We start from the raw sequence: 15,542 nt of genomic DNA, 5'->3' as shown, positions 1-15,542 counted from the left end.
CATCATGCCACCTTGCCAATAGGAGGATTCCGACAGTGCTCAACGTGGGAGAGGTAGTTTCGATAGTGTAATGCCATTCTTAAACGGTGGATGTTCGAGTCCTCCCAGGTATGAAATTTTTTAAACCACAGGTTGGCAAATCAAACTCAATCCAACCCGGATCACAAGTGGATAACGTACAATTAACCAAAATCATTAAATAACAACATCATCTTCTCCGAATTAAACCCAAAGAAAACTGAAAGTATTTGCTGTCACTAGAGATTAATATATATGTCATGACAACTTGAAAACTTTGCATTCTTCATATCAAACCTGTTCATATGAAAAAGTTAATACTAGAAGCCTTGCATGAATCAGCAGATATGGCTATCAAAAGTTAAATTTTGAAGTCAAACTGAGGCTGCCAATAGAAAATGACACGTATTCCCTCCAAAAGGGATCACCGTGATTATGGTTCAGCCCACACGATCAGTACCTCTTCCATATGCTCAAGTGCCCTACTTTAGAAGTACTGTTTCCAGATATCCGCTGCAAATCCCTGCCTGTCATGTGAGAATCAAATCTCCAAGTAGCTAATTCAATAGAAAACAATCTGGATAGATAGTGCTAATTAACCATGAACATATATGTTCGACACTTTTAGATAAGTATACCTTTGTTCATCAGTTATATATGGATGCTTTTAAGATGGTATTTACTACTCCTATAATAGGGAAAATGCAAAAAGATAGCAGAAGAGCACAAAAGTGCATGAATGATTTTAAATGTGTTCAACCCACACGATTAACTCATTGTATTACTTAACGTATGACTCTCATCATTTTTTACACATCCTTGATATTCTGATTTTTTTCTACACCATTTTCCATATTTTGATTCAGATCATGCATAACGAGCTATACTAACCACAATATGTTGCCGTAATAAAACCACTTAAAACATCATAAGATTCGAATCTCAGTCACACCCAGTTTCACCCGCTTAACATCCCAGCTATCAAAGGTAGCTAATTCCATGATTAATTGATTTGGGGTTCTTCATGTACAATGGCAGTAAGATGATAAATCAGCAAAACTAGACGGTGGGTGAAATCTTAAAGCAAAAACATGGGAGCCCAGAAGTACCTATCGTGCAGCGCGAACAAAATCCCATATGAGAAAAAGTAGGTAAGACAACATTAGTAGTGGGACCTAAAGGTGAGTTTGGTAACTTGGGGGAAGCTTACCGTGTTGGGGAAGGCCTTAGTTGAGTCACCTCCGTGAGCACATACAAGCGGAGGATCATTCAGCCAACTGCACTTTCTTTGTTGCATCTGCGTGTGCAAACATTGCAAAATGCAAATCGTTCGTTCATTCATTCATTTCAGTAATCCAAATTCTATTTGATTTTTTTTTTTAAAAAAAAAATTTTAATACTATTTTTTTTATTGTACTTGTTCAGTCAACTTTTATAATGTTTAAAACCAATTTTTTTTTTTTTTTAGGTTTGCTTGTAGATTAATTCGATTTATAATCACAGAACACAAACGATTCTATATGTCATCGCAATGCAGAACACAAAATAATTGGCTTACAGAAGATTAATTCGATTGACAATGACAGAATACAAATGAATATTTGGTGACAATGACAGAATACAAATGAATATTTCGTGACAATGACATAACAGCAATAATTATTTCGTCACATGCAATGACAGTTCACAAATGATAATTTTGGCCCCCTTACTAGGAATTTATTGGATGCAAACAGCAGGAGAATCAACGACCATTATTAAATAAGTAAAAAGTTTCTACGTACTTTCAAAAAAAAAAAAAAAAAAAAAAAATCTCGTAATATATCTAACAAGAAGATTATTACAAGAAATGGGATGACGAAAAGAGATCAACAAAAGGAGAAGGGCGGGCCAGCTCGATAGATTTTAGGGTCTAAGACAATAATTTAAGTGGGGCTTTTTTTGTCTTCAAGGTGTAATTGGCTGGGGACCATGTTTCATGAAGGGAAGATCACTAGTTCGAATTCTCTTTCTTGTGTGGACATATATAAAAAAAAAAAAAAAAAGTGGGGCCTTTTTCTTATATTTAAATATTAATTATTTTAACATTTATCATTTTTTTTTAAAATCATCATTCTCACTTTTAATTTTATGATGCATAATTACTAATTGAGTTTTTATAATCAAGTTTTCCAACATCTCATTTTCAATTGACAATATGGATATTTCATTTAATTTTTCTTGTGATATTGTCGAGTAACATGTATAAGCAATACATTTAAAAAATAATCAAATATTTTTATATAATTTAATATATCAATCAGAGCACTTTCTTTTATTTGTAAAATTTCGTTTAAAACTTTTTTTTAATCACTTATTAGATATAGAATGACTTATCACTTGATTCAAGAACATAAAATAATAAGACTTAAAAGAAAAAAAGTGTTGAGAAAGAGGGAAAGCTATAATGTGCAATTTAGAGAGGAATGCGATGTGAAAAAAAAAAAAAAAAAACAAAGATTTTGAAAATTCATTGATATTGTAATTTTATCTGTTATGCACAATGCAAACAATTGGAGTTTTATATACTTCAAAACTTTTCACTTTCTAAAAATTTGTGGATGTTGAGACTTTCCATGAATATTAATAATAAATTTCAATCCATAATTACTATACCATAATTAGGAGCCTTAATTAGATGCTATTTATTAACTTTTACCATATTAGAACCTTAAATATTTTTTTAGGAAAAAACCTTTATTGTACAATTTTTAATTGAAGTCTTAATTAGACACTGTTAATTATTAACGTTTTACCATATTAGAACCTTACATTATTTTTTTTTAGAAAGAATCTCTACTTTACAATTATTAATTGAGGCCTTACTTATATACTATTTATTACTTTTTTACCATATTAAAGCCTTAAAAAAAGTTTAGAAAAAAAAATTTATTGTATAATTATTAGTTGGGGGCCCTAGGCGACCACCAAACTCGCTTAGGTCTTGGGCCGGCCTTGGGAAAAGGGTACAAAGAGAAGCTTACATGAAAAGATATATAGATAAGGAAATAAAATGAAAAAGTAAGTTGATCCATATTTTAAAGATGGTTAATGATTTTTAAGAAGATTCATTGCTTAATAAGAAAGCAACACACCCTCTAAGTCAAGAAAATGTTAGATGAAAAAGGTTTCACTTTCGATCCCTATAATTCAAATATAGCAGGGGATGATAGGAGGTTGGGAATGGCACTCGCTCAACCCCTCCCCGAGCTGAGGCTAAGAAAATTGATGAGATCTCTAATTATAAGGAGTAAAATTATGAATTGGAGAAAATTAATGACGATTTAAAAGGCCAAGAAGGACTCTAACAATACTTTGTTTCAGAGTATATATATTTGGGCAAGATCGGGAAATTAAAAATAAGGAAGAAAGAAAGGAAATTACCTCAGTTTAATCCCTCAGTTTTTTATTACGTATAAATTTTTTTATTGCGTGGCTGTAGCGCCTTAGAATTTTCAAAGTTATTTAAAGAGATTATTTTGATGATGATGTTATTTTAATATTCATTTTAGCCAATGATTTTAATTCTTGAGAAATTTATGGTGTTACGGAGAATGGTAATTGGTGAAATAATAGGATAGTAAATGGTATAAAGAATAGTATTAGTAGGTAGCATAGTTAATGGTAAGTATAATAGTATTGATATAATAAAAGGAGGGTAGAATTGTAAATGGAATGTAGAATAGTTAATGGTAGGTATAATAGTGTTGGTAGGTGGAATAGTAAAATGAGGGTATAATTGTAAATGGAAGGTAGAATAGTATTTGATTTTTCCTATAAATAGAGCTCTTCTCCTTCACAAATTTCACTACTCCTTTCCCTTCTCTTCCATATATTCTTCCTTCTTCCGCTTTCTACTCGATCTTTCTTCTTTCAAAGAGTGTTTACACAGAGCAGAGAGAGAAATGACAAGACAAAGCGCTGCAAGAAAGAAAGAACACGAGAGAGAGAGAGAGAGAGAGAGAGAGAGAGAGAGAGCTAACAGAGAGATGGTGAGAGGCAGAGTTAGACGGAGAGGCAGTGAGACGCAGATAATTCAGAGAAAGATGGAGACAGAGAATCAAAGATTGAGATTGAGTTTTTGGAGACAGTGAGAGATATTGAAAGAAAGAGAAACTGTGCGAAGCATAATGAGTTTCAACAAGTAATTACCTTTGATGATTCATTCATGTAATCCACTATAAGTATTCTTACGTACTGAGAGTGATATTGATATTCAATACTACAGATCTTTGTAGTTTTATTAAATGTCTGGCATTTTGATATAATTGCTTCAACAATGATTTATATTATCGTGAATCAATTAACTCATTACTTTACAGTTTTTGTAGTGCTTGCAAGAATGAAAAGTCAAGGTAATTACGTAGTTATGATTAGACATTCATATTTTAGATGTATAAAGACTCCAAGTTGGTAGAGTTTGTCTAGAGTTTAGACAGTCGGATAGAGTTGTATAAATGCATTGTTCGGCATAATTGTGAGTATTTTGTATGAAGAAAAGTATTTTTAAGAGTATTGTTTTGTATTGATAATTTTAGATATTTTTCACTGTGTAAAATTATTGCAACGTAATACTCGATTTATTTACAAGATAAAAGAAGAGAAATATCGAGATGTTACAGTAGTGGCACTCATACAACCTCGTCAAACAGGTCTACTTGGCACTTAGGACATGTGTCGACATTTTAATGGGTCTTTGTGTCAGTGATGTTGGAAAAAGTGGTTGATATTCTACTACTGGCCCATTATGTGTAATTAGTTTATGTAGGCTTGAGGATAAATAAGTTGTGGGGGATATTTTGGAGTTTTCCAAAATACTTACAATTTGTGTTTTCCTATAAATATGTTATGTTGTAACCCTAAATCATTGAATAGAGAAATATAGCCACTCTCTCTTGTGAACGTAGGCAAATTGCTGAACCACATAAATCTATATCTCAACTTTCTCTTGATTTCTCTCCTTTTTGATTCCATATTATTCATCATTATTGTGCACAGTAACAACAATTGGTATCAGAGCCTAATTATATGATGGCTGGGATTAGCACATCTTTTGCGAAATTCGACGTGATGAAGTTCAATGGATTCGGTAATTTTGGTTTATGGCAGAGATGTGGCAATAATTTGTTGGTGCAATAAGGGATGACGAAGGTGTTATATGGGACGAAACTAGAAGGGATGGCAGACATAGATTGGAAGGAACTTGAGGCGAAACCAGTGGCTACTATTCGGCTTTGTCTGGGAGATGACGTGATGTATCATGTCACAGACGAAGAATCTCCGGCGGCAGTTTGGTTGAAATTAGAAAGTCGATATATGTCAAAGTCATTGACGAACAAGCTTTACCTAAAGCAGCGGTTATATGGCTTGAAGATGGCGGAGGGCTTAGATCTGAGCCAACACATCAACGTATTCAATCAGGTAATCGGGAATTTGAAGAGGGTTAATGTGAAGTTCGAAGACGAAGACAAGGCGTTGATGCTATTGAATTTACTCCAAACTTTTGCTACGTATGAGAATTTGGTTATAACTCTGACATGGGGGAAAGAGACCTTGGAGTTAGAAGACGTTACAGGAGCCATGTCGGCTTTTCATCAAAGGAAGAAGCCATGTAAAAGGGCAAGAATTCTCGGTCAAAGTCTAGGAGGAGGAATGACATCAATTGCTATAAGTGCCGAAAGAAATGTCACATAAAGCGGGATTGTCTAGACTTGAAAAAGAACAAGGACGACGATAATGAATGTTCCTCAAAATCTGCGAACGTAGTGAAAGACAATTCAGACGATGCTGATGGTGATATGCTTTCTGTTGCATCTAATTCAGAGCATCTTATGAATTATTGGATTCTGGATTTAGCATGTTCGTTTCATGTGACATCCAACATAGATTGTTTTGACACCTACAGGTTAGTTAATTTTGGTATAGTTGCTATGAGTAATGATGCATATTGCAAAATTACTAGCATATATAATATTAAAATTAAGATGTTTGATGGTGTGGTTAGAACGTTATGTGATGTTAGACATGTACCAAAGTAGAAAAGAATCTGATTTCATTAGGTACCTTAGACTCAAACGGTTATGGTTATAAGTCTGAAGGTGGAGTAATGAAGGTGGCTAAAGCCTCGTTTGGTTCGCGAATTGTCTAGTACATTGGAATATGATTAGCTACTATTGAGAATAGAAGAGTGTAGAATATATTAGCTATTCACATTCCTTTGTTTGGTTGTAGCGCTGGAATAGACTAGCTAATCCTATTCATTTGTTTGGTACAATGCAATATGTTGTGAATAGAATCGTATTGTGATCTTATTTCCTAAAATACCCTTATAATACAAATAAAATTTATATTATTAAGAACATTTTTTTTTTTAAAACATAAACAACTATACTATATTTTTTGTTTTTGTTTTTGTTTTTAATTATGTCATGTATGTGGCCTTTTTTTTTTTGGGGGGGCAATTATGCTACAAAATTATTTATATATAGCAATCGTTCTCAATTCTATATGCAAAAGCCATCAAATTTGGGTTCAAACTTTACTAAAGATAAAATCTAACAATACCCATTTAGTTTTTCTCGAACAAAAAAATATAGTTGGAGAAAACATAATCAAACTCAATCTTGTTTTCTAATGTCAATCAAACTCAATCAAGAAAAATAAACGGTACATAAATTAAAAAAGAAAAAAAGAAAAGAAAGAGAGACGGAGAAACAGAATCAAATAGAAATATAAAGAGAATCAAAAGAAATCAAAAAAATAGAAGTAAAAAAAAAAAGACAGAAAAACAGTACAGAGAAAGAGACGGAGAAACAGAATTAAGAAAAATAAATGGTACAAAAATTATATATATATATAAACAGAGAGACAGAGAAATAGAATCAAAGAAACGTTGTAGAGAATCAAAAGAAAAACAGAGAGAATGAAAAAAAAAAAATGAGAGAAGAAAAAAAAACCTGAAAGAGAGGGGAAAAAAAAAACCTGAGAGAGAACGAAAAGAAAAAATTGAGAGAGTACTAGAGAATGAAAAAAAAAAAAAAAAAAAAAAAAAACTGAGAGAAGAAAAAAAATCCATGAAGAAGAAAGAGAACGAAATAATCAAGAAAAAAGAGATCAAAGAGAAGAGAGGGGGAGAAAGATACCTTGCGTAGAGAAGAGAGATTGTTGCAGTTTGCACTGAGAGAGTCGCTTTGAGAGATGGAAATCGTGAGAGCCTTGTGGGTGTGAGAAGGGTAGGCTTTTTTTGGGCAATTTTACACGTTAATTTTAATTTCACTGTAATGTATTAGCTAAGCCATTCATTTTTGAGTGGCTTAGCTAACTCTGTGTGTATGTGATTAGTAGTCCCATAAGAATAGATTATTCTCAAGAATTGAGTGTTACCAAACAAATGACTACCTATACTTAGTGTTATCTAGTCCAATCTAATGGTCTAATCCGCGAACCAAACGGTGCCTAAAGGTGCGATGGTAGTGATGAAGAAGAAGAAAAGTTCAAAGAATATCTATAAACTGTTGGGAAGTACAGTTTTAGGTGGAATCACCTCTGTGGAGTCTGAATCCGATTGCACTGTTTTGTGGCATATGCACCTGTTTCATATGAGTGAGCGGGGCATAAGAAAAATTTGTTGAAGGGTGTCAAAATGTGCAAACTTGATTTCTGTAAGTTCTGTGTTCTAGGGAAGCAAAATCAGGTACAATTCAAAACAGCCACACATAAAACAGAGGGCATTCTAGACTATGTTCATTCTGATGTATGGGGACCAGTGAGGACAGCGTCACGAGGAGGACATATGTATTACGTGATCTTTATAGATGATCTTTCCAAAAAGGTTTGGGTGTACTTCATGCAGCACAAATCATAAACATTTGCCAAGTTTAAGTTGTGAAGAGCTGAAGTGGAGAACCAGATTGAGAAGAAGATTAAGTACCTCAGGACAGATAATGGAATTGAGTACACAAACGACGAGTTCAGAGATTTCTGTGAGCAGCATTGTATAAATAGACATTTCACAGTACGCAAGACACTACAGCAAAATGGTGTGGTGGAAATGATGAATAGGTCTATTGTAGAGAGAACACGATTTCTCAAGTTGAATGCTGGACTTGCAAAGATTTTATGGGTAGATGCAGTGAGTATGACATGCTACTTGATCAACAGGTCACCGACGGCAGCACTAGATGAGAAAGTTGCAGAGGAGGTGTGGACATGTAATGAGGTAGATTACTCTGGTTTGAGAGTATTTAGTTGTCTAGCCTATGTGCAGATACCTAGTGAAGAACGATCGAAGTTTGTGCCAAGGCTAATATAGTCTCCTTCACCCCGGCCGCTGCTGTTGCTTACTGGTAGTTTGTTTGTGTTTTTGTTTTTGAACAAGAGTTTTATTCTCTCTAGATTTGCCCTTATAAGCGAGTGAGCAACCTATGGGGTGAGGAGGATTAGATAGGTGTGAGAGATTTTCTCTCACGGCCAGAAAATAAAGGTTGGGAAATATAGTTTCTTATGTCTTAGATCTAGTCTGCCTAATAGCTGATTTGTGTTTTAACCGCAGTGGTACATAGGTTAGAGGAAAAGTTGAAGTCATAAATAGTACGTAATTGTAAGATGTGTATTGTATCTATGACATTGAAGTTGTAACCTTATATCTTTGGGCTGTGATTTTTCAAAACTTTTATACTCTTTTATGCTCTTTGCAGAAAATTTATGTAAATTATATATTATTAATATTTATGTTCCCTTCGAAAACATTTTGTTTCTAAATACCCCAAAATATAAAATAATAGCTTACATCGATTCATTTAACTGTTTCTTATAAGTCGTCCTTAAATGAGTAACTTCATATATTATTGCCTCTTTTTTTTTGGGGGGGGTGTGATTATTGCCTTGCCTGTCTTAGGAAAGGGTAGTGGGATGAATCAACCTTCATTTTTTTTTTAAAAAAAAAAACAAATTTCATGGACGACAACCGGAGGACTGGTTGAATCTTGAGGACTGGTTGAAGGAGATTAGAATCGACTTCCATCGATACCAAAAGCGAGACCAATGATGATAATCGTGCAAGCTAGCAGTGTCTATGGCCCACAAGGCGACAGCTTTTTTATATTGACAATTTTTAAAAAGTTTCAACCGACAGAAGATGGAGGTGGCCTAAGAGGGATCTGGATGGAATTCCAGATTCTGGAATTAGCATTGTGCAATCCCTCCAACTCCACCCTCCTACAAAAGGAAAGAAAAAAAAAAAAAAAAAAAAAGAAAGAAGAGAGCATAGCAGGAAGAATATTTCAGTGGGAAGCGGATATTTCCTATAGTAATCTTATTCACTAAAAGCCAATCATTTTGAATCTTTGCAAGAGCATTCTTTTGTGTTTCAGGCGAAGCAGTTTCTAGAGCAAGTGAAGTGCAAGGCAAGTGACTTTAAGGTCAGTTGTCTTCTCAGCACAAACAGGGGTGCAACTGTACGTCTGTGTCGGACACCATTTAGTTACATGGTAGTTCATCAGAAATATCTATATCTTCTTTTGTCCCAGGAGGGCAAAAATGTTTGTAGAATGTAACTATTTGATTCCTAGATGTTGGATCTCAGAAGATGCCACCATCATTTTGTTTCTGCACCAGCTTATAAGCTTATAAGCTGTACGTTTTGTGTTATGGAGTAATTTGGAATGTTCAACAAAAGGTACGTTCTTTGAAACTTGATGAGCGTTTGAACCTTTTAAGTAAAGTCAATTGAATAGTGGCACTTAATCCTTCCTATATTCATATTTTCTTTTACTACTGCAAGTTCAGAACTATAACCTTTTTCTCAAGGAAAATGTTAAAGGCACAACACAAACCCAACTTAAAACCAACTTCTCTCCTACATGGCATTTAAAAATAATAAAAAAATAAAAGTTTGAATTTTAAACCATTCACGCTGTCTTTTCCCCTTTCAGATCCAAAATTCCTCAGTCTCTCGCTCCCCCTCCCCCTCCCGCGCTCATCCTCTTTCTCCTCCGGCGCAAGGTTCCGTCTCTGTCTCTCTCACTCCGGCGACGTCTTCGGCCACCGAGTACTGCAAGAAGCACGTCGAGACTCCCAAAGCAGCCGCCGCGTCCGAAGAACGCTCCACCTCCGACGACGACCTCAAGGCCTGGGACGCCGAGTTCGTCAAGGTCGACCAGGCCACCTCCTTCGATCTCATCCTGGTGTGTCTTCTTCCTTATAAACTCAAATCCCCCTGTTAGATCTTTTTATTATTGATTTTTTTTCTTCTGATTAGGGTTTTGGTTTTGTTTTCTCGGCCTCTGTGTCTTTGATGTGTTTTTGTTTGGTTGGATGCCGAGAAAGCTGGCAGTTTTGGTGGTTTTATTGTTTTTTAGTTCTATGTTTGATTGGGTAGTGAATATTTGTTTTTGGTGGGGAGTGCTTGTGCTGCGGTAAGGTAAAGCATCGTTTTAAAATTTGGAACTTCTTGTTGGAGATTATATGTATTATTGTATTGATGCAATTTTAGTGTTATAGGAAAGTTTTCTCTTTCCACTGAACCTGGGCATTGACATTTAATTGTACTTTATGGCCTTTTTAGGTGTCAAATGTGCGGTTTTGGAGTAGGAAAGTATATGTTTTCTTGAGACTGATAATTGGACAAGAACAGATTTGGAATTTAAAGTGAACATTAATGTATGATGAACCAGTGATGATACCTAAAGGTTATTAGAAGTTTGCCCACTGATCTTTGCTTTCTTATAAACAAATTGAATGTCTAACCGTGCAACTCATTGCATGAGTATGAAGCTGTCAGGTTGCAATTAATATTTGATTCTAGCAGCATATGATTATCAAGATTTTCACAATATTGAAGTTGCAATAACTAGCTTGTCCTTGTTCTTTCATAGGCTGCATATCAAGGGTGGAACTAGAATTTTAGGTGCAGGGGACAAAACCAAAAAGAACTTTTTTGGGCAGTAAAATTTTGATTTTGAAAGGGTTATATATATATATATATATATATATATATATATATATATGGGGAACGCGTTGAGGCTTGGGGGCTTCACAATGTAGTTTCGCCCCTAGCTGCAGTAAGACTCGTGTCGATCGGTAATATACTCTGTAACAAAACTTTTGTAATTAAACTTGTTGTGTACCCCAATAAACGATTTATTTGTCTCTACCGCAACAGCTCAGAACTCTGGTTAATTCTTCTATCAAGTCTCATTTTGCAACTCAAAACTTCTATGGCCGAAGGCTTTTAGAAATTTGTGTGGTTTAAACAAAGTCTAGGAGAAATATAAAATTGAAGGCATATGAATGCAAAGGGTCTCTCTTAGCATACTGAATAATTGGCTTATGTGCACTTATGTATCATACTAAATTTTGGTTGCTGATATTCTCCCAGACTTTAAATAGACTCTTTATCATTAATGCTGGCTCTGGGTTTCGGATTCTGTGGAAAGTTATCAAGACCTTTCTGGATGCAAGAACAATAGCAAAAATTCAAGTGAGAAGTTTTCCTGTCAATGTTGATCTCCCGTTTGGGTAGAGGCAGTAATTTGCATGCCATTTCCTTCTCAAGAGTACAGTGTTCACTTGTTTAACATGTGAGGTTTCAGGTGCTTGGGTACAACTACATTAGTAACCTGCTAGAAGTTATTGATTCTAGGTAACATGTCTTGTGATTATGATTTTTTTTTTTTTTTTTTTTTTTTGATGAATGAATTTGTATTGACACAAAACAAGAATTATATCCCAAACAAGAGGCACTTTCTCCTCAGCTTTGGTTATTTTAATTGATTGGCTTGTTGATTTTACTTTTGTGCCTCTTAAAAAGAAAATAATGAAAATGGCCTGTCGTCTCTACTTGCAGACTTTACAAGCTTTCTACTAAAGAAGCACAATGGCTGGCTCTAGGGTTGCTCATGCCACCTTGAAAGGACCAAGTGTTGTGAAGGAGTTATGCATTGGGTTGGCACTTGGTTTGGCTGCTGGTGGCCTCTGGAAAATGCATCACTGGAATGAACAGAGGAAAGTGTGGCAATTTTATGACTTGTTGGAGAAGAGTGAGATTAGTGTTGTTACTGCCGAAGAATAAATCTTTCTTTGTTTCTGTCATGAGTGGACACATTCTGCAGTTTGATCATTTTGTGTTCCCCCTGACACCTTGAGCTGTGTGAATCATTTTGTGCTAGAAATTGCAGAGTATATGCAAGAAAGCAGCAGAGTTTGAACAAGCGATTTTCTTCTTTTTGGTTCAAAACCATCAATATGCAAGAAGTGTAAATAGGTAGCAACAAATTGGATGCTAATATTTGCAAAGAAGCATAGGAAGAAACATCTATTCCCTCTTTAGGTAAGTATTTTAACACACAGAGAGTAACCAAATTACTTCGCAAAATGCCAAAATTTTGAAAATCTGTAGTATGAAGAAAAGAGTTAATACTTACATTATTGAGTTCAATGTTGGATTGCAACAAAAGTTATCATCCAGAAAACTTCCAAGTCATGGCACCCAAGTGAGCTAAATTACCAAGCATCAAACAGAAAATAATGGAACTGTTATAGACATCTTCATGGATTTTCACAGGGCAGAACAAGATATTGAAGTTCACAGCAATTTTATGATGCCAATATCATTAAAAAAAAAAATTATGATTTACAGGACTTTATAATGCATGTCCTGTAATATTGTCTTCTCCGTGGATAAGCAATATTGGCTTCTTAATCCTATTAGTTGACATGAAAGGACTCATCTCCACAGGAGTGGTTGTGGCCTGCCAAGGAGTACTGTTTTCATTCTACACCAATATAACCAAGTAACTAGCTTTGATTATAACGCTGACACCATCATTTGCACGTTATAACTACAAATTAACAAACACTTTCACTATCTAAAACAACTAGCAACCCATAAATCCAACTTCCCCAAAAAATAAATGAACAAAAAATCAAAGAATCCTATAAAAAACTTTCATAAACAGTATCCAACTCTTCATTCGAACTTTCATCCCCATCCAACTCTTCATCCGAACAAGTGATCCTTAAGACATTTGGTTCTTCAACTTCTTCATCCACATCTATCAAAACGGGATACAAAGTTAAAAGCCATCTTGGTGTGTCAAAGTAAAATTATAACACAAACAAAAGATGAAAAGTCAAACCTATTTGAGGGCAATCTTGCTCCAAAAAATCTTCATCATTTGGAATACGTGTATACAAAGATTCAACTTCACCATCCTTGCCCATTTAGGCAGCTATAATGAGTAACTTTTCCACTTACCTAATGTATAATTCAAAATATTATTGTATAAGCAGTGTGAACTATAAAAAGCATACAAATAGTAAGAACTTAAATAGGCTTGAAAAGAAAAACACAAAACACATGCAAAAAGACATACAAACACTACTTTTCTCTGTAAAATCACAAAACACATGCAAAAAGACAAACTAGAATATGCAATCACTTATTAAATAAGGTTGTTGAGTTTTCGAAAATGACCAAAATATTCCAACCAAGAAAAGCCTGCAGCAGATGAGGTACCCTAATTTGCTTCCAATTTTCATTTATAAAGATTTAAAATCATTACTCATACAATAAGCTAAAAATCCAATGCATATCACTCCAGCATCATAGGATTTGATGGGGGTTACAATGAGCCTAAATTTCATGGTAGTCATGATATAGACTTTTGAAGACAAACAAGGTATAAAATCTAGCATGAATTGCATATATCAGTAGCAAGGGAACAATGTCCAAGGATTCATGGAATAGCATAAAAGTAGTCAGTGGTTGGTGTTCACATTTTGAAAGTGAGAACATTAAGCAAATCCAAGTAGATCTAAACAAAAGGTTCCAATGTACAGAGGTTGAGACTTTACCAGAATCATATTTCATGTGATGACAAAAATTATTATTAATCATTCCCACAAAATTGCTCATTACTTATCCATAGGGGAACTACACTTATCCCCTCAATCTACTACACAACTTGCAATGTCAATCTCCAATCTTTAAAGGTGATCTAAAACCATGAGAATGGTGTGGTCCTTCAAGGTTTGATTTGTATTCAACCGTCTAGTGAAACCAAGGCCAGTCCAAAAGAAAAGCATTCAGTCAAAATTTTGAGCAAATTCAATTTCGACTTCTGAGAAGTCACAAACTCCATCCCAGCTTAGGCTTTATACAAGAAATGTGATTCGAGTGTAAGAACTCGGAAACGGTGAAGCTTATCTTAAATGGGTAAAAAACATTAAATAAGAGCCTGCATCAGTACAATTAGCTAACAAACCTAAAACCTATCCTCAAGATCGATGCTGCAAAGAAGTGCACTCTAACAACTGATTTGGTTAACAAGGAAACATCTTGCAGGAGTTTGTCCTCGTCACAAGACTGATTTTAGTAGACTATATAAACCATGATGTTTAATAAGGTCCGCAGAGCTAAATTGAATGTGGGCCATCATAAATGAATTTCAGAGACATGTAATCTATGTCTCCTCAAATGTTAATCTTAGAAAAACACATGAAAGGGATAGCAAACCAATCCAAAAAGTTGAGAAGTCCTTGTTCATCCCAGTTAAATATTAATATTGACATGTGTACTCTGTTGTTGGACTGGTGATGACATCCAAATAAAATGTCAGCACAGTACAGAAACTACAAAGATAAATCTTTGTCTGATCTACCACCACTTCCACTTCTTTCCTTTAAAAGGATTGAGATCAGAGCACTATGTGCATAAATCCAAATTTCTCGGAAAAAGTTTTTCAACTTCTTTCTAGCTCTCTGTACGTACAAATTCTTTCCCAGTTTGGCAGTTTGCTTCACACCCCATCTCCAGTACAATCCCTTGTAATCTAGTATAGTATTTTATTTTATTCATCTCACAGAGCTTTTTTTTTTTTTTTGTTAACAATTTTCTTCTCAGGCCAAATCCAGAGCAGCAGCAATGGATCCGATTCAAGCAAACCAACGGGATTCATTTTCCGACCAGTCAGAAATTACTGAGCTTTTTGATATATCAAGGTGGATATATACCTCCCTAAACCCTAAACAAATCCATACCCAATAATATTCAAAAAACAGAAATCTAAACCCTAAATACACATAAATCTAATACACTATTCTAGCACCCACTACACATAAATCAAAAAGCCCTAGATTTTGAATGTGGATGAGAGAGAGGGATTGCTTACCACCGGTGGAGGAGAGAGAGAGCCTTCGGCTTCGCCGGAGTGAGAGAGACAGTGGACGGACAGCTTCGCCGGTGCCGAAGAACTCGCCGAAGGAGAGAGAGGGTGAGCGCGGGAGGGAGAGTGCTGGAGTGAGAGAGGATTTCCGGTGGCCGAAGAACTCGCCGGAGGAGAGAGAGGGTGAGCACGGGAGGGAGAGCGAGAGACTGAGAGGGGATTTCCGGTGGCCGATGAACTCGCCGGAGGAGAGAGGGTGAGCGCGGGAGGGAGAGCGGGACTGAGAGAGGACTTTTAGGATTTCTGAAATTTGATTTTTAC

At 35.2% G+C, this 15,542-nt stretch overlaps 1 protein-coding gene and 1 long non-coding RNA gene across 5 annotated transcripts; one reads left to right on the top strand and one right to left on the bottom strand.

Annotated features, from left to right (window-relative positions):
- Positions 1-9,883: 9,883 nt before the first annotated feature.
- On the top strand, positions 9,884-12,183 carry LOC132168158 (putative cytochrome c oxidase subunit 5C-1). Of its 4 annotated transcripts, XR_009438764.2 has the most exons (4): positions 9,884-10,241; positions 11,435-11,536; positions 11,649-11,698; positions 11,903-11,942. XR_009438764.2 is itself a non-coding variant. In XM_088517009.1 (3 exons), exon 3 carries the CDS (start codon positions 11,933-11,935, stop codon positions 12,125-12,127), a length of 195 nt encoding a protein of 64 aa, XP_088373135.1. In that variant the 5' UTR covers positions 9,890-10,241; positions 11,435-11,636; positions 11,903-11,932; the 3' UTR covers positions 12,128-12,183. The 4 variants fall into 4 exon arrangements, 3 of the variants coding, with proteins under 3 accessions (XP_088373135.1, XP_088373132.1, XP_088373133.1); XM_088517009.1 differs by lacking the exon at positions 11,649-11,698 and having other exon boundaries at positions 9,890-10,241; positions 11,435-11,636; positions 11,903-12,183; XM_088517006.1 differs by having other exon boundaries at positions 9,891-10,241; positions 11,435-11,698; positions 11,903-12,183.
- Positions 12,184-13,019: 836 nt separating this feature from the next.
- On the bottom strand, positions 13,020-15,542 carry LOC148585936 (uncharacterized). Its single transcript, XR_015912201.1, has 3 exons — positions 15,228-15,542; positions 13,194-13,312; positions 13,020-13,109 (listed from the first exon to the last, which is right to left on the bottom strand). It is a non-coding gene; the product is annotated as an uncharacterized LOC148585936 (long non-coding RNA).

This window comes from Corylus avellana, chromosome 5 (genome assembly GCF_965113065.1).
Source record: "Corylus avellana chromosome 5, dhCorAvel1.hap1.2, whole genome shotgun sequence".
Lineage (NCBI taxonomy): Eukaryota > Viridiplantae > Streptophyta > Magnoliopsida > Fagales > Betulaceae > Corylus > Corylus avellana.
Note: the sequence above shows the minus strand (reverse complement) of the source record. Positions and strands in the feature narration are given on the sequence as shown.

Bases quoted from the DNA above. Each gene is read 5' to 3' on its own strand.
- LOC132168158 (XM_088517009.1), top strand. From the start codon at position 11,933: ATGGCTGGCTCTAGGGTTGCTCATGCCACCTTGAAAGGACCAAGTGTT.